An 18,215-nucleotide genomic window follows, 5' to 3' on the forward strand; every position below is an offset into this window, starting at 1 on the left:
GAGAAGTGAGAACATATGTATATGCTGTAAACGTAGATATCCACATGTAGATAAACGTTAAGGGATACAAATTAAGTTGTATATATAGTGATTAGTGAATGATTATTCATACTAGTACTGTTTCGCGTTTTAACGTCAACTAAATAATAATACTACAATGTAATTTGTGATACTGCATGAAAGAAGAGGTGGTATAGCTTTCTTTTTGTACGATAAACAAAAATATATTTACTTGAATATTATACATTTCAAGTACAGTCCGTGGACCTTTGCCTATATCTATCACGATAAAATATTTAATGTTGGCTAAGAGACTAAGAGATGACTGTTTATATATCATACTAAATTTCTCCCACTTGCTAGTTAGGTTTGCATGAGAACGCATGTGACGAACACCTCAATCTGCGCCCCATTTTCTTTATTTTTGAGCAATTTTCCTTTGGTTAAGGCAATAATACTTATATAAACTACTTTTGTGCTGTGCACATTTGTATTTTTCCCTCTATTTTTACTATGTATATATCAGAGGATAATAAAAGCATCCGATTTCCTCGAATATTGTCAGAATATAAAACGCGAAAGAAAATAAAATTCGGGGAATAGTTAAGTTTGAAATTTATAATAGAGAATACTAATAACCCATTCTTCAAAATGAGTGAGCATATCCACCTTGGATCTCGGTGATGTTACTGTTTAGTTTAATTTAATTTAAGTATATAAAACACTAATTTATGTTCATACATATGTTGAAACACATTTAACATGATCGGTTAACAAATACTACATATATATTTGAGTTTTTTATTTGTCTCACTCACATACAATGGACCCGGTTTTGGAAATATTAAGTATTTACTTCTCATTTAAAACTATCATTTAATCTCAAATTTGAATATGATTTTGAATTGAAAGGGATAGTTTTTATTAGTAACCCCGCGAGGACTTCTGCTTGTATACAAAATGAACTATTTTATCAAATAACAAGCGAAGAGAAAAGGAGTAACAACTATTTGAATTTATCAATTTTGGATCCTGATTGTTTCAATTATTTAGAGACTTAAATATATTAAGCGAAACAAATCGATGCTTACATCATGGTTAAGATGATTACTTAACTCGTATCTACCCAGCCTATAATTATTTTCTAAATTTTTATTTTCACTTATAAAGTTTCTATTTTAAATAAAACAAGAGGAATTTATTAAATACCATTAGTAGTCTGCAAATCTAACAAAACAAGACGCTAAAAACGTAAAATTAACCATAAAAAAAAACTTATTCTTCTGAATTAATCCACGTGGAAATGCAAAGGAAGGTTAGATTAAAAGTGCCTAAAGTCAGGAGCCACGTGGTTATTATTATTATTACTGATTAAGAACTCTTCACCGTTGGATCTGATATCCATCACGAGATTCTCACACCGAAGCTGACTCATCAAATGCTCGTCTCTCATCTCCTTCTGTCGCCGCAGCTCCATCACTTTCCGGTGAGAGTTCGAGTGCCTCGTCATCACGAACGTCGGGCTCGAAGCAGGCCTGTACTCCGGCACGAGCCTTCCTGACTTGTACCGTACTCCGCACGCGTTGCACAGCGTCTTAGGTCCCATCGGCCCCGTCCGCCACTGCGGCGTCTTATCCGTCGCGCAGTGCAGACACCGTCTCTCTCCAACTTCGCCTTCGAGTTCTCCGGTGCTGCCGTCGTGTTCTTTAACTCTGAGCTGTTTCTTCTTGGGATAGGACTCGTCGGAGCCGGCGATTGCTAGAAGACGAGAAGCCCACGTGGAGGCTGCAGAGCGTGGTCTCTTGCTTCTTGCTTTGGCGGGAACGGAAACATTCGAGTCGTCAGTGTCGGTGGGGATAAAGATTTGATCCAACTCAGGTTCGGGTTCCAGTTCTGGTTTGGTTTGGGTTAAACCGGTGGTTTGAGGTTTTTGTAAGCCGGACAGTAACTGAAGCTTGTCTTGGTCTTCTTTTGAGAATGATTCTTCCACGAAGTTCGATAACCATTCAAGTTCAGCTAAATCCTCACTCTGATAAGTGAAAGTGATAATCAAAGAAAAAAAAAACATTATTTCAAATATATAAATATATTGCCTAATTAAGAAAGTATAATCATGAAAAAAATCATATTTATAAATTATGATTTTTTTTTCCTTTTCAAGAATTAATAAATCAACATGGTAAAGGTTAGAGCCCTTCTTGAAATGTAATGGAAACTTACCGGAACACAAAGGTCGTCGGAGAACACGCTGCCGTCGGTGTAAAACGACGAGGAGGAGTTTGAGCTATCGGCAAGAGTACCGGTGGAGACGGTGGAAGAGTCAGGAAAGGGTTCAAGTCCGTCGTCAGGTTGGACGTTGTCGTTAGAAAAGTCAAGAAGGTCGTCGACGACGAAAGAGTCAGAGTTACCACCGGCGACGAGGAAGAGCTCCGGGGTAAGCTGTTGTTGTTGTTCCATTGGTGCAAGAAAATAGAAGGTTATTAGTGTAAATAAATGAAAGAGAAAGTAAAGGTGAGAGAGCCTTTTTGGGAGGATGTGAGCGAAGAATGTAACGGAGAGAAAGGGAAGGAGAGAGGTCTATTTTTGGGGAGGGGGGAGTGATGTTAGAGAAAGGTATGGTTCATGTGACATGAGAACGAGACAGAAGACAGCTAAATCAGAGGAACTTTGACAATTGAGTTATACTCCTCCTTTCTCTTTTTTTTCTTGTATTATTAAATGATACAAGTACAATCAACTAAAATATCTCTAGGGACATTTGCTTAAACACAAGGGAAGGTGAATCCCAACAAAAAATATATTAACCATTTTCATAGAGTACACAAACCAACAAAGATGTCGACTGGAACCACCGTTGGTTGATTCAATTCATTGGAAGTTTTCGTATAAATATAATTCTTTGTGCTGTCATATCCCTTTGCAGCCTTTTAAGCTATATAAATTTTCTAACTGTGTCGAGAATGACAATATACTATGCTTTAGCAATGGAGAAAGCAACCACATGACACAAATTTCACTTCCGACTTTTACTGTTTTATTACCCCGTTGTAAAAACAAAACATATATCGTATATTCTTGTCCAAATGATAGCATTGTAGGCTTGTAGCTAATGATGGTGCTTAAGTGTTAACCAGTCACATGGAGATGTAAAACATCATATCCGAGTTGAGATATTTCTGTTCTCTGCGTTTTAATGGCTAACCGTTTACGGAAATTAAAGGCCGACTAATATAGAGTTCATAATTATCGAAAAAATTATAATGTAAGGATAGTTTAAAAGCCTCAAATCATAGTAACGTTGAAGCCTTGAAGGCTTGAACCTTTTTGAAACAACTATATTATTTTGATCATTGTTTCATTGTGTTGGACCAAAATGTAATCTATGGGAAAGCTATACTAAAGCCCAATTGAACAAAGGAATTAGGTTAAACAGAAGCCCAGTATTTAAAACAGAAACCCATTGTTATATGTCCACGAATAATTTGTTTTTAGATATCCACGATTAATTGTTTAATTTTTTGATTAATTGTGTCGTTATTAGATGTTTTAAGGAGAACATCAAATAGAAACAACCATCGCAAATGTTTATTAGGTATCCACGATCAAATGTGTTGTGCTCTTTTAGAAAGATTATAGAAATTATATTTTCTATCAACGAAATGGAAGGTTTTTTAATGATTAGTTATGTATAATCCGTGTTATCGGTACGTTTTATTCCGTAAAAAAACTTTTTAAAACAAGCAAATACAGATATTGCCTTTTTAGCTAAATGAAATATGTGAGATCCCACCTTTGTTAAAGAAAGAGATTTGGTTTGGCTTAAAAGTGCGGCCGCCGAATATTCTCCATAAACAGTCTTAAATCAAAAATAAATAGGTTGATTGTTTGTAGTTTTTAAAATGGTTTTTGGTTTTTGTTTCTGAAAAACTACTTTATTTGCCAATCAAGATTTTGCTAAAAATGATTTCCTAAAAACTAGGGAAACTAGTTTTTCAAATAACTACCTAATTCTACACAAAAGCCAAAATCTGTATTTTTTTAGTTTTCAGCCAGTTTTCTACGAAGATTTTTTTTTTTTTATGCATTTTTATTTATCATTTTCTTTTAATTGGTCTTTTTTATTTATTTTTTTGTAACTGGTCTTTCTTTTCATATTTAGCTCATTCCCACTATCATCCGTTTTTCACCATCACATCACAATACATTTTTTGTCCTTTATTAATATAAAATGGGTAAGTGATTATACATACAACTTTCGAGTATTTATATATTTTACGATAGTTTTATTTTGTATTTATATATTTTTTAAATAAGTTTTTAAAATAAATTTATGTGTATTTTAATGACAGTGTTTTATATTTTATTATTTTCAGAATAAATATTTTACTATCCATAATATTTTTATTTTATTAATTTAAAAAATAAAAACTTAAACTAAAATCTAAAACAACCATTTATGTTTTTCAAAAAACCAAAATCTACTGCAAAATCAAAAACCAAAAATCAAAAACTAAAATCTAAAAACCAAAAACCAAAATCCAAAAACCAAAAACTAGAATCTAAAAACTAGGAAAACAATCATCACCAAAATAAAAATAAAGAATCGTCAGCGAATCAACGACTAATTAGAGCATATCATTTCTAAAAAGCAATAATATAATATTCACTACTGGGCCGTAGTGGCCCGTTTAGCCTCGATCCTAGCTTAAAGTACGACCACCACCTCGTTGTCGGCCCACGCTGGGCACGGCTTTATTATCTTTGTGCGCCTTGGCGTGGTTTTTTATTTTAATTTTATTTCTCACAACTTTCTGTCATGCTAATATTTTTGGTATATAAATTTATTTTCATATTTTGGGTTCACGGCTTCTGTTTTCTTTTTACAGAAATAATTATGTTTTTTTTCTTTCTATTTGCGTATTTCTGGACTGTGGACAATTTAGTACTTTAAGGTGTTTTAAATATATATTTTGAATAAAATTTGGGTGGTATTGCAGTGACGTCACTATGTAAACTACTAGTGTTATGTTAAATATTTGGTAAAAAAAAATAATAACCACTAGAAAAAAATTAAATTATGCTCGTGATCCAAGGAGATGAAAAGACGGTGCAATTTTGTCATCAACTTACCCCATATGGAAGTGAAGCTGAGCTAAAAACACGTCACTATTGGAATACCCGTTACGCTGACGGAGCAAACGGACGGCACGATCACCGAAAGGTTATGTCTGGAGGAGCCAGTTCTTTAACAGCTTCATCACGCCGAAGTATGAGACATTTGTACTGTTCTCACGCGCTTCTGTTCTTCCTTAAGTAACATACGTTCCTCGTTTTTTACATTTTGATTTGATAAAAAGCTTTTTTGGTTTTACATTTAAATAAATTAAAGTCAGTAATACCACTCCTAGGGCTCACAATACCTACAAGTTCGTATCATTTATTTGTCGAAATAAAGTTTTTCCATTATGTATAGGTTAAACTTAATAAAATCACTATACGGATTTTGAAGTGATCTTTATACATTTATACGGCTAATCACAACAATAGTTGCTATATAATCACGTCTCTAAGACTCTACCTAATATATTTTCGTGTGGAAACGCTAATATATATAACACGTGAAATATTAAATAATTGCAAATGAGAATCATTCGATTTAAGTATTCTTCATATATGTTCTGTAACTGATGTTGTTTACCCAAAACAGACTATTCTTGATATTGGGCAATAAATTTACTTTTATCTTACCTTGGATTCGTTAAAGAATCAAAACCACCAAACCTGGTCTGCCATTATTACTGTCCTTATCAATTTTATTTTCCTTCTGCTTTCGCCAACCATCAAAACATGTTTTCAAATATTTCGTACGTAAAATAAAATTAAGAAAATAAAATTGGAAAATGAAAGAATTATGATCGATAGTTGAGGTGACTTAGCATTGACCTGTGAAAAAAAAATCAGGTGGAAGGCATTGACTCTTTGCCTTATTGTTGAAAACAAAATGATACCATAAAACAAAAGTTGATTTCCTTTAATTATTTTCTGTGTGGGGGTAAGCCTTTCAATTTACTCATCCTTCCGATAAATTTTGTTTAATCTTCCTCCGCACAAAAAGTTACATTCGATTACAATTCTGATTTTCACCTTTTTCATTTTACTCCTCCTTTGGATATTTTTTTAGATTCCATTTACCAGAATTAAGACAAGTTTATATGCTGTTTTGAAGGAATTTATTCCATTTATATCATGTTATATATAAATTTACTCACGTAGACAAGTTCCAAAGTTATATTTATATATTGGATTGGCTACCATTAGGTATCTCCGAGACCCGATTAACCTCGGTTATTATCTGTATATTTTCAGCCTAAGTTTATTAATTGTGAAGTGGTCATATTTGCAAATTAACTAGTCCTACATAACTATATGAAATCGATCTCTCACAGATTTTACATTTCAAGCCATTAGCTAGTACTCTTCTACAGGGAAAGAGAAATTCAACTGAACATTGGGTTATTCAAAATTTTAACAGATTAGTTACTTGTCAAACATATATTATATAAATCAGTTAATATATATTTTATACACTATTGGGTTTGACAATAATTAAGATCATACAATCTATAGACGACAGAATATTATGCCATGCACGATAGGACAATGTCAAAAGTAAAAATATGATCAATTGGTATAAACTTAGCAGTCATAAAATTAATTATGAATATTAGAGAAAGTCTATAACTGAATTTTGGTCTGATTACTACATTGTTTTGGTAAAAAGGCTATTATAAGAGACAAGTTAAGTTAAAACAGATAATTAATTTGCTTTCCAGATCTATATTGACGTAGATCTTTGGTTGGCAAATGAAGTTTGTATATACACCTGCCATATCTGATAGTAATTTTCTTATGTAGTTATTGTTATCATGTAGAGTCGCTTGATCAAATCAAGAAATGAATGTACATACTCCAAAACAAAATTTGCGGAGGTTCGATAATCGACCATATTATTCTCTCATAGATAGATGTCATTAGTATTAATATGGCAATCACAAAAGATAAAGAAATAAAGATTACGACCACTAAATTAGTGGAAACTTTGGTCGTTGCTTGCTTTATACTCTTATGCATACACCTCATTATTAGAAGGTCCACCTTTTTTTTCTTTTTCTATAAGCTTTATGAAAGTTGTTTTCTAGATAATATTATTTATTATGATTGTTTAGAAAAATGGATATACACATGTTTACATATGCCCGTTGTGTTTTCTTTATACAAAGCTAACGGTCCTTTAACACCGTTGACATATAATCACATGCCAATCGACGTTTTAAAAAGTTCCCATTAGAGAACTTATGATGATGAGTGACAACTAACTTGGTGCTTTATTCCAATATTTGATACATAGTAATATCTTGGCTGAACTCTTATTTTCAAAAGTGTAACATTTTAAACTCATCCTTAAATAAAATATTTTTAAAATGTTAACATGTATATATTATCTACTAACGAGATTTAAGTTAAAGATTATAACTACAATATTCTTAGGAAAATTTCCCTAAGAGGTTACATGAAGAGATCAGAGAGTTTTTGAAGCGAACCACAAAGATATCATATCATGAGTTTGATACGGTCGAAATGGCATAGAAGTGAAATTTAATCGGCTTACCAAAACGATAGAATATACATTCACTCATATTAGTTAGTATATCCACATGATATCATATGACTCCCCCTTGAACCAATTAATATAGGCTCCAACTGGTAATTTTTCTGGAACAAAGAAAAACGAATAGGAAATGAACGTAGAGAAATAAAATAGCAAAAACTTAAAGGAATATATGTTCTTTCTCAAATTTATCAAGTAATGGTTTTGTTCTTTGTTATTCTACAAAAAAAAATGAATGAAAAAAAATGAAAAGAAAATTTTACTTCTTGTGAATGATAATATTTTTTTAGGAATAATAAAGAATTGAATGTTTTTTTTCATTCTTTGGTCACCATTCAAAACTTTAGTTTTATTTCTTATATGCATTCTTACTTATGAATGATAAGGAATTGAATGTATCAGTTGGCCTACTGGTTTCGTGGAAATTAGGTTCCCTAGGTTCAATTTCTGTTGGGGAGGGATTAAGCAATCGATTATTGTCCATGGTTTCAGAGATTAGTCGGGTTTTCACGGTCCGGATGACCCGGGCCATGGAAGAAAAAACATGTATCCATTGGTTTCTGTCCCTTTTAGAGTTTAACCTTCCAAATATGTTGGAAACTAGGTGTACGTATATACATAGGTCGATTGACCTAAAGGGAACAAGAAGAATACCTTTGTATATTCACTAGATACTCGTTACAATAACAGTATGTATCCTTACGCAGAATATATCCTCAAAATTTGGAACCGCAGATGCGAAATAATGAGTATGGCGAGAAAATCGTGCATTGGCTTGAATCTAGTGTGCCTTATTACAGGGGACAATACAAATTGTTTTTTGCATGCATGTCTCATCTAGTTTGCAGAATTTTCAATATAATAAATATGACATATACTGATTTACAACAATGATCATATATATTATGAAAATTTCTAAGTTTATATCAGGAATGATGATGACTACATGGGGTTTTATCTGCGTTACAAGACATCAAGGACGCATGCAACTTTTTCATCATTCTGTCCTTTCTTCAACTACCATCTAATTTTTTTTATAAGGTATATTGCTTACATGTTCCGGAAAAAATGTTTTAAAGTGGAACTTGAAGTGTGTTTGGATTTCTTACTTTCTTTTTACGTCATTTTTCCTATATCATCGGGGTACATATAGATGATCTATATATGCATGCAAAACGTTAAGATGCGATCAGGTAGAGGCCTAAGCATTATATGTTGAGAAACTTGATAAAATAATTCTAGAAACGAAATTAAAGTGAACTGTGGACTGTGATGTACATAACCCAAAGATTGACTAATCTGTAAACTAAAGAAGTTGGGGCGGCGCCTCCTGCCACATGCATTCTATCGGAATGGTGGAGCAGAAGAAGTCACAATGAGCAAACCAAATTCGTTATTGCCATGACCATACTGAAAATAATGCGATTAAGGGTTTGAATATTCAATAGGAGTACTTGTTTTGTGTTTATGATGATGATGACGTCGTGACGTATTTTAGGCGATATTGGGAAATATTCTTGTGTGTGTGTGCGCCTTTTACAGTGTATTGGAACAGAAACACTTCAAGACAGAAAATGAAAAAAAAAAGGAAAAAGGAAAAAATGAGAAGTGGTGGTTGTCTGGTATGAAGGGTACTCACTTCTCTCTTTTTCAACACAACCCGACACACATGTCTTCTCTCATTTTCCATACACACATTTCTATTCTATGAATTCATAAATTAAAATTAAATAAAAAGAAGCCCACCCACCCATAAACAAAAGTATTTTTCTCTCTCTCGCTTTCTCTTCCCACTACAAATTGTTATAAACAAGTTTCACAAATCTTTGACTCTTCACGTTGTGGATCTATCTAGAGAGAGAGAGTGTGGGTTAGGAAGAAAGCGTGGTTGAACTGTAGCAGAGTCTAAAGTTTGAATCTCGTAGTCCCCATTGTGAAGCATGCTTCACAGTTTTTTCCGAAGGAAATTACTCATCCATTATTTCTAGAGAGAGAGATAGAAAAAAGAAGAAAAAGAGGCCTTTGGAACTTTTAGAGAGAAAAATTCCCAGAAGGGTTTGTGAGAATTCACAGTAAGAACAAGAAACTTCTAAATCTTTCTTTCTTTGCTTCAAGATCGGGTTGATCAGAAACAAGTCTACGGTATCTAATAAGATCCTTCTCACTCTTTCTTTTCTTCTTTAACGATTAAAAAAGGTTTGAATCTTTGTTAGGTTCCATGGAATATACAGAGAAAAAAATACTATTTTTGTGCTGTCAATGGTCCTTTTTAGGATCTATTATTACTTTGAGCCATGAAGCCATCATAATAAGCACCTAATCTGCATCATTTTCAATTTTGATAGGATGTTGAATAAATTTTATTTTTAATTATTAAGGGTTTCTCAAGAATCATCAAGTGTAACGTTATTAATAAATTACATCTCAACTTTCACTACTACGTACAAATAAAACACGGATCAATTTTTAAAATATCAAGAAAATTATTTAAAATATATACCAGGAAGTTCATACTGTCAAGAAATACATATTTTTGTCAAGAATACATACAAAAAATTATGTATACATACATTTTCTAAATATTATACATACATATATAATCTTCTGGATCGTGTTAATTAATTAGTTTGTTTTCTTTTGTAGTATCAAAGATGGGAGGAGGGAGTAATAGCAGTCACAATATTGACAACGGGAAGTACGTAAGGTACACTCCTGAACAAGTGGAAGCCCTAGAGAGGCTCTACAATGACTGTCCTAAACCAAGCTCTATGCGCCGCCAACAGCTAATCCGAGAATGTCCTATCCTCTCCAACATCGAGCCTAAACAGATCAAAGTCTGGTTCCAAAACCGCAGGTCTGCTCCTTACTTCTCATCAGTTTCTTGACTCTCAAGAAATCCTCTAGGTTGTGAGATTTATTGACTTTGGTTTCATTATGTGTGTTTGCAGGTGTAGAGAGAAGCAACGTAAAGAGGCGTCGCGGCTTCAAGCTGTAAACCGGAAGCTAACGGCGATGAACAAGCTTTTAATGGAAGAGAATGACCGGTTGCAAAAGCAAGTGTCTCACTTGGTTTATGAGAACAGCTATTTTCGCCAACACCCTCAAAACGTATACATATTAATTCATCTTTTGATTATTTCACGTGTAACTTGACGCATAAGCTATGTAATTGATAGTCTCTATGGTTTCTTGTGATTTGTCAATAGCAAGGGAACTTGGCGACTACGGATACGAGCTGTGAGTCAGTGGTGACAAGTGGTCAGCACCACTTGACCCCTCAACATCAGCCTCGTGATGCTAGCCCTGCTGGGTAAGCTAAAAGTCATGTTAGACCGCAAAAAATTTGATTGAAAATTATGAAACAGAATTTGTTGGAAACATAATAGAAATGCAAAAAAAAATCGTTTAGAAAATAAACGAATTAACACAAAAACATTTCTCTACATTTTTTTTTCATATTAGTTCAACATTTTACTTAACCCAAAAACTTGTAAATTTTTTGGTTCCTACACTTTATTACCATTGAAAGCCTCCATCTCTGGTAACCTTATGAAATCTCTTTGTCTTTTTTTCAGATTATTGTCCATTGCGGATGAAACTTTAACAGAGTTCATTTCTAAGGCCACTGGAACCGCCGTCGAGTGGGTCCAAATGCCTGGGATGAAGGTACTTTCCATAAGTCTCTAGCTTGTCTCTTTGTCTACGTCTTCATTGTTATACTGACTAATGAATTTTCAGCCTGGTCCGGATTCCATTGGAATCGTTGCTATTTCTCATGGATGCACGGGAATCGCAGCTCGTGCTTGCGGCCTCGTGGGTCTTGACCCCACAAGAGTTGCAGAGATCCTTAAAGATAAGCCTTCTTGGTTGCGTGATTGTAGATCTCTTGATATCGTTAACGTCCTCTCCACTGCAAATGGTGGAACTCTAGAACTAATCTACATGCAGGTATTAATGAATGATGATTGAGAACCATCAAGAATCATATCCAAACGAATGAACCAAAACAAAACTAAAACTTCCTCTTGTTTATGTTCTTTCTTATGAAAAAAGCTTTATGCACCGACAACACTGGCACCAGCACGTGATTTCTGGATGCTACGTTACACATCTGTAATGGAAGATGGGAGTCTTGTGGTATAATACTTAGCAAATAATCCTTAATTATTCTGTTAATATATATACATCAGTCGCAGATACTGAATTTTGATTGATACAGATATGCGAACGGTCACTGAACAATACACAAAACGGGCCAAGTATGCCACCATCTCCTCATTTCGTTAGAGCAGAGATTTTACCAAGTGGATACCTCATTAGACCCTGTGAAGGAGGTGGTTCCATTCTTCACATTGTCGATCATTTGGATCTTGAGGTACACAACCTTTCTTCTAATGTTATTACATTTATTCCTTGGTACACAAGAAACCTAGGTCTTGGTTCTGAAAGTGAAGTGTTTCCTCTGTTTCTTTCCACATTCCATACAGACCATACTTCATGTCTTTATATAAGTTTTGTTATTTTAAGCGTGGTTGAAATTTGTTGTAGCCATGGAGTGTGCCTGAAGTTCTTCGTTCTCTTTATGAGTCTTCAACGTTACTCGCCCAAAGAACCACCATGGCCGTAAGATTCATAGTGTGAAATAATCGCAACCTTGTTCTTGAAAAAAGATGTGTAAGAACTTATGGCGTCTTTTTGCTACAGGCTCTACGCTACTTGAGACAAATATCTCAAGAGATTTCACAACCTAACGTATCTGGTTGGGGAAGAAGACCAGCGGCTCTTAGAGCACTTAGCCAAAGACTCAGCAAGTAATTAACGTTTCTCACACTTCACCTTTAAAAAAAATTCAAAACTTGTGTTCTATAAACTAAACCTAACTTGTTTGTTATATTCTCAGAGGATTTAACGAAGCAGTCAATGGGTTTAGCGATGAAGGCTGGTCGATGCTAGAGAGTGATGGTATAGATGATGTTACTCTTCTTGTGAACTCTTCTCCCACAAAGATGATGATGACTTCAAGTCTCCCATTTTCAAATGGCTTCACTTCTATGCCTAGTGCAGTTCTTTGTGCCAAAGCTTCAATGTTATTACAAGTAATTACAAGCTCATAAAATCTAATAGTTCAGAATCTAAATTTCTTCTTTTTGATATGTCATTAAGGATATTTTTGTTTGTGTAGAATGTTCCTCCCTCGATTCTTTTACGGTTCTTGAGGGAACATAGGCAAGAATGGGCAGATAATAGCATTGATGCGTATTCAGCTGCAGCCATTAAAGCAGGGCCTTGTAGCTTACCAATCCCTCGCCCAGGGAGCTTTGGCGGTCAAGTCATTCTTCCTCTAGCTCACACTATAGAGAATGAAGAGGTAAGTTAACTAAGACTAATGGATCCTCGATATGGGAATATCAAATCAATATAACTACGTTTAATTTGTGAAGATTTTAAAAACTTAATTCATTTTTCTTCCCTATGTTGTTGGCAGTTCATGGAAGTAATTAAGCTTGAGAGCTTGGGGCATTACCAAGAAGATATGATGATGCCTGCCGATATATTTCTTCTGCAAGTGAGACCTCATTGTTTTAAACCTTAATTTCTGTTTTTTTTTATGTTTGCGTTTACTCATTAAAAAAAGTCTAAAAAAACTTTACATTTAAAAGAAAAGTACTAATACTTGAGATCCAAGTCTCTGCCTCTCAGTGATTCATATTAATGCAAATAATTGTTATTGTGATTCTAATATAATTTAATGGTTTGATGATTTAGATGTGCAGTGGAGTGGATGAGAACGCTGTTGAATCATGTGCAGAGCTTATCTTTGCACCAATTGATGCATCTTTCTCTGATGATGCCCCAATCATTCCTTCAGGCTTCCGCATCATTCCACTAGATTCCAAATCGGTATGTTCAGTTCATATAAGAAGTATAGTTAACAACATTATATCAAATCAAATACTAATCCAATAAAAAATGTTTATAGGAGGGATTGAGTCCTAACCGAACGCTAGACCTAGCATCGGCTCTAGACATAGGGAGCAGAACAGCCGGGGACTCATGCGGGAGCAGAGGAAATACAAAGTCGGTGATGACAATAGCGTTTCAGCTAGCTTTTGAGATGCATATGCAAGAGAATGTAGCCTCAATGGCTAGACAATATGTGAGAAGTGTGATCGCCTCGGTCCAACGGGTCGCTCTTGCTCTCTCTCCTTCTTCTCATCAGCTAAGCGGAGGCCTACGTCCACCACCCGCATCGCCGGAAGCTCACACACTCGCTCGTTGGATTTCTCATTCGTATAGATGTTACCTTGGCGTTGAACTACTTAAACCTAATGGAAATGATCTTCTCAAGTCTCTTTGGCACCATCCTGACGCCCTCATGTGTTGTTCTCTCAAGGTCAGATTTCTCTTACTTTGTTCTCGTTCGCATGCATCACATAACATTATATTTTCCCTAAAGTTTTGTATATATAATAAATAAAATTGTGAAAACTTAATGCATGTTTTAGGTGCTCTTGGCATTATATAACGTTGAAATGTATGATTTGCGCCTAGCGATCAATGATGATACATACATAGCATTGAAAATTATAATTTTTAACGAGGAAAGTGGACTGGTTTGATCATTGCAGGCCTTACCGCCAGTATTCACATTTGCGAACCAGGCTGGTTTGGACATGCTGGAGACGACGTTGGTGGCACTTCAAGATATCACTCTCGAGAAAATCTTTGACAACAACGGGAAGAAGACCTTCTGCTCCGACTTCCCTCAAATCATGCAGCAGGTACGTTAAATAAAGCATTACACAAATAGAACATTATTCATACAAAAACAGGCTGAAACATATACTATATATCAACAATTGTATAATTGGGCAACGTGGATCTCGATGATAAATCATAACTATGGGGTCGTAAATTAATAATGATGGTTTTTCAGGGGTTTATGTGTACTGATGGAGGAATATGCATGTCGAGCATGGGAAGAGCAGTAACGTACGAAAAGGCTGTTGCATGGAAAGTGTTAAACGATGATGAAGATCCTCATTGTATCTGCTTCATGTTCCTCAACTGGTCTTTTATCTGAGTTTCTTATAATTTTGTTTTCTTGTTAATTATCAAATACACAGAGACACCTTTTCTTCAGAGATATATTTATATATGTTCTTAACTCCTAGTCCGTTTTTATTTTAAACAAAAGAAAAGTTCATTTTTATTTAGTTATACAGTCAGGAAATGAGTCAAATCGCTATCATCTCTAATTTTTGAATTTAAACTCCATTCCTTCGACGTTCCTGAACAAAATTAGGATCATCATTCTCTATAGCTGAATCATTTTTAAAAAAAGAAACTTAATTTGTCAACGCAACATTTTTATTCTACAATTACTAACTAGGACCGAGTCTGCGTGGTTGATGGCTATTTATTCACGAAATAATTAACGAGTGCATATGGTCATAGCTCTTACTAACTAGGACAGAGTCTGCGTAGTTGATGGCCGAAGCAAAGTCCAAATAAGCTCATAGCTCTTATTTTAAAGGCTAAAAAGCTAGTATTGATTCGAATCTGACTGTATTTAATTAATGCCGCTGTTTCCAATAAAATTCTGAAGAGATACTACTAGTACCGATACTTTGTCACTGTGTGGTTAATACTCAATATTCTCTCTCTTTTAATTTACGAACAAAATTTGGGTTCACCCCTGTGGTGAACTTTTTAATTCACCTCACTTCTTTAGACCAATCAAATTGCCATGTAGGATTAATGAAATAAAATATTAAAATCCTTTTAAAAAAGGAAAATAGCTAAAGAAAAAGCCTATCTATTAACGCCGTCGGCTTCTTCTTAACGAAGGAATGGAAGAATGTGATCTCCACCTGCAAGTTCGTCCTCATCGCCCACGGATATAAGAAGCTTTGTTTGTCAAGTTGCTTTCAAATCAAAGTTTTATTCAGAAAAAAAAAAACTCCTCGAGCCTGAAACTTAAATCGTTGCAGCAAACCAAATTTGCAGTCCCTTGTCATATCTTCCCTTCTTCACTTTCTGAAGGGATAGGAGACCATTGCGAACTTGCTTGTCAAGCTGTCGCAGAAGTTGTTCGGGTGCTGTTGGTTTGGTTTCATGTCGTCTTTTCTTTATTGCCAAATCGTGTGAATCGACAGTTGGAAAACATAGTAACAAACATGGAATGCTACAGCAGGAACCACAATTGAGCATTAGGTTCATGATTGCATATGCCTATGGAATATCGATATCTTTCATAAATCTCCAGACTCTTTGACATGAAACAAACAGATAAAGGAATAAATAACATGAATATCGGAGTTAGGCTTTAATGCTACAAAAAAATAATGATGGGTACATAATCGGATCTGCAGAGCACTAGCCTTACAGATTTCAAAGTTTTTCCTCATATCCCAAAGTTTCACAAAAAGAAAAAAAAACAAAAAAACATTCATCCACATGCAAGAATCAAAAATGGAAGATCACGTTGCAGTTATATTAAAATCTATCAGCAGATTCTAAAGCCTCATAAGAATACAACACTACATGTTCCTTAACTTTCAAATGCTTTGAGAACAACTTCAAAGCAGGACAATATTGCTTAGTCAATGAATGCATATCAAAGGAACATTAGCGTAAACAACAGCAGATTCAAGAGCTCGCATTTGTAGTTGTATGCATTGCATTGATTTCACTTCTCTAAAGTCTCGTAAGAATACAACACATTCATAAACAACAGCTAGCTCGTGCGTTCACGATCGGCCTTCATGGTGACGGCGATGAGGACGAACTTGACAAACTTGACAAACAAAGCTTCTTATATCCGTGGGCGATGAGGACGAACTTGCAGATGGAGATCACATTCTTCCATTCCTTCGTTAAGAAGAAGCCGACGGCCTTAATAGATAGGCGTTTTTCTTTTTTTTTCTTTAGCTATTTTCCTTTTTTAAAAGGATTTTAATATTTTATTTCATTAATCCTACATGGCAATTTGATTGGTCTAAAGAAATGAGGTGAATTAAAGAGTTCACCACAGGGGGTGAACCCAAGTTTTGTTCTTAATTTACTACTCCGTACCTATTACTTTGTCATTGTGTGGTTAATACGCAATGGAGTAGTAGATTTTTTAAAAAAAAATCCACATATATTAAAAATTTAATATTTTAGTTATATAAATACAAAGTGCAAAAAAATAAATCATTTTATACTAAACAATCCCACAACTAACCAATGCTAATTTCCTCTTATCAATTAATATTTTAAAGTTTTACAACTCTTTAATAGTACAGTGAAAAAGGTGTAGATTATTTTTTTAAGAAAAGAAAGGAATATACTTTTTTTGTGTGGTTACTATTCTTTAGGGATATGTTTGAAAACCAGCCGTTACGAACGTAAAAATTAAGCTAAATGTAATGGAACAGGCTGTCAAGTGTAATAGAAAAATGTAACGAAGAAATTACTTGTTAGATTACTCCTAAGTCGAAGTATCTTTATTTCACCTTAAAACCACCAACTAAATTTTTCTCACGGTAAATAAACAATGAGCTTTGATATATTTTTATTCATGAAAAATTACATAGAAAGGTTTTACAGATTCATTTCCATTTTATTAGCCATATGCTTAAGACAGAAACCCACGTAGGATTCAAGGTCTTCCTTCTTCCAACCATCAACAGGATCGGACACAAACGACCACTCGATTCGACAGACTTTTCCACCGTCCGATTCATCTGCACCGTCCACTTTCATTACTTTGACCGTAGCCACGTAAGTTCTGAACCCCACGTTATTCTCGAGGACCTCATAGCTCAAACACCGTCCGATTGGATCAATCTCGACCAAACGTTCCTTAGCCCATTTAGTTTCCTCGTCTTCCTTGGTTGCGGTGGAGGCGCAGTATCGGACCAGACCCGTCTGACCATCGGTTCCTTCGACTCGGCTACACGTATCAACAGTTGGGAACCACTTGTGGACGTTGCAGAAATCTGAAACGACCAACCAGGCTTGCTCCGCCGTGACGCCGTTGACTTGAGCGGCTTGTTTGCCCTCCCACTTAAACACCACCGTTTCTGGTTCCATCTGACCAACGACTTTGATGATTGGTGTTTTGTTTAGTACAAGGTAGTTGCTTCGTTGCAATGTTATTTGTAGAGGAGTTTGGTAGCACGAAGCTATTTATTCTCAAAGTCAAGCGTGGTGGAGAGTTTATTAGTTATCATTTTACCCTAATTATAATTACAAACCAAGTACAACCCAATAAACCTACAAAGCCCAAAACTAAGTCTAATCACAACGCATGCATGGTCCAAATCTCTTTACGTAACCCACAAACGCAACCCAAAATCTCCAATTATTTTTGTCGGGTTTCTACATCTTTGGTTCACTATAGATTACTATGATAGTGTGACTGTTTATAATAAAAAAGATTCAATGTAACTGTTTATATTATACTAGGGTCGGCCCGCCCTGCGGGCGGGAAATTATAATAAAAGTTATTTTGTATTAATTTATGAAGTATTTAAAAATTATTATAGATTTAAAAATA

General features: G+C 34.8%; 3 protein-coding genes across 3 annotated transcripts; 1 reads left to right on the forward strand and 2 right to left on the reverse strand.

Moving 5' to 3' along the window:
* Positions 1–1,176: 1,176 nt before the first annotated feature.
* Positions 1,177–6,104, reverse strand: LOC103850309 (GATA transcription factor 9). The gene is made up of 2 exons (XM_009127040.3): positions 2,221–6,104; positions 1,177–2,029 (listed from the first exon to the last, which is right to left on the reverse strand). The coding sequence occupies exons 1-2, from the start codon at positions 2,455–2,457 to the stop codon at positions 1,322–1,324; spliced, it is 945 nt and encodes a 314-aa protein (XP_009125288.1). The 5' UTR covers positions 2,458–6,104; the 3' UTR covers positions 1,177–1,321.
* A 3,394-nt stretch (positions 6,105–9,498) lies between these two features.
* On the forward strand, positions 9,499–14,882 carry LOC103850318 (homeobox-leucine zipper protein ATHB-8). The gene is made up of 17 exons (XM_009127051.3): positions 9,499–9,811; positions 10,313–10,523; positions 10,618–10,777; positions 10,876–10,979; positions 11,245–11,335; positions 11,408–11,617; positions 11,723–11,806; positions 11,889–12,044; positions 12,218–12,292; positions 12,374–12,480; positions 12,570–12,765; positions 12,852–13,037; positions 13,155–13,235; positions 13,436–13,570; positions 13,650–14,063; positions 14,299–14,451; positions 14,607–14,882. Exons 2-17 carry the CDS (start codon positions 10,321–10,323, stop codon positions 14,751–14,753), a joined length of 2,502 nt encoding a protein of 833 aa, XP_009125299.1. The 5' UTR covers positions 9,499–9,811; positions 10,313–10,320; the 3' UTR covers positions 14,754–14,882.
* Positions 14,883–16,166: 1,284 nt separating this feature from the next.
* LOC103850331 (lachrymatory-factor synthase) lies at positions 16,167–18,102 on the reverse strand. Its single transcript, XM_009127071.3, has one exon. The coding sequence runs from the start codon at positions 17,747–17,749 to the stop codon at positions 17,258–17,260; it is 492 nt and encodes a 163-aa protein (XP_009125319.1). The 5' UTR covers positions 17,750–18,102; the 3' UTR covers positions 16,167–17,257.
* Between the last annotated feature and the right edge of the window lie 113 nt (positions 18,103–18,215).

This window comes from Brassica rapa, chromosome A01, assembly GCF_000309985.2.
Source record: "Brassica rapa cultivar Chiifu-401-42 chromosome A01, CAAS_Brap_v3.01, whole genome shotgun sequence".
NCBI lineage: Eukaryota > Viridiplantae > Streptophyta > Magnoliopsida > Brassicales > Brassicaceae > Brassica > Brassica rapa.

Bases quoted from the DNA above. Each gene is read 5' to 3' on its own strand.
- LOC103850309 (XM_009127040.3), bottom strand. From the start codon at position 2,457: ATGGAACAACAACAACAGCTTACCCCGGAGCTCTTCCTCGTCGCCGGT. The intron at 2,030-2,220 runs GTAAGTTTCCAT...TTCACTTATCAG, and splicing joins CCGACGACCTTTGTGTTCCG to AGTGAGGATTTAGCTGAACT.
- LOC103850318 (XM_009127051.3), top strand. From the start codon at position 10,321: ATGGGAGGAGGGAGTAATAGCAGTCACAATATTGACAACGGGAAGTAC. The intron at 13,236-13,435 runs GTGAGACCTCAT...TTGATGATTTAG, and splicing joins CCGATATATTTCTTCTGCAA to ATGTGCAGTGGAGTGGATGA. The intron at 14,064-14,298 runs GTCAGATTTCTC...TGATCATTGCAG, and splicing joins TCATGTGTTGTTCTCTCAAG to GCCTTACCGCCAGTATTCAC.
- LOC103850331 (XM_009127071.3), bottom strand. From the start codon at position 17,749: ATGGAACCAGAAACGGTGGTGTTTAAGTGGGAGGGCAAACAAGCCGCT.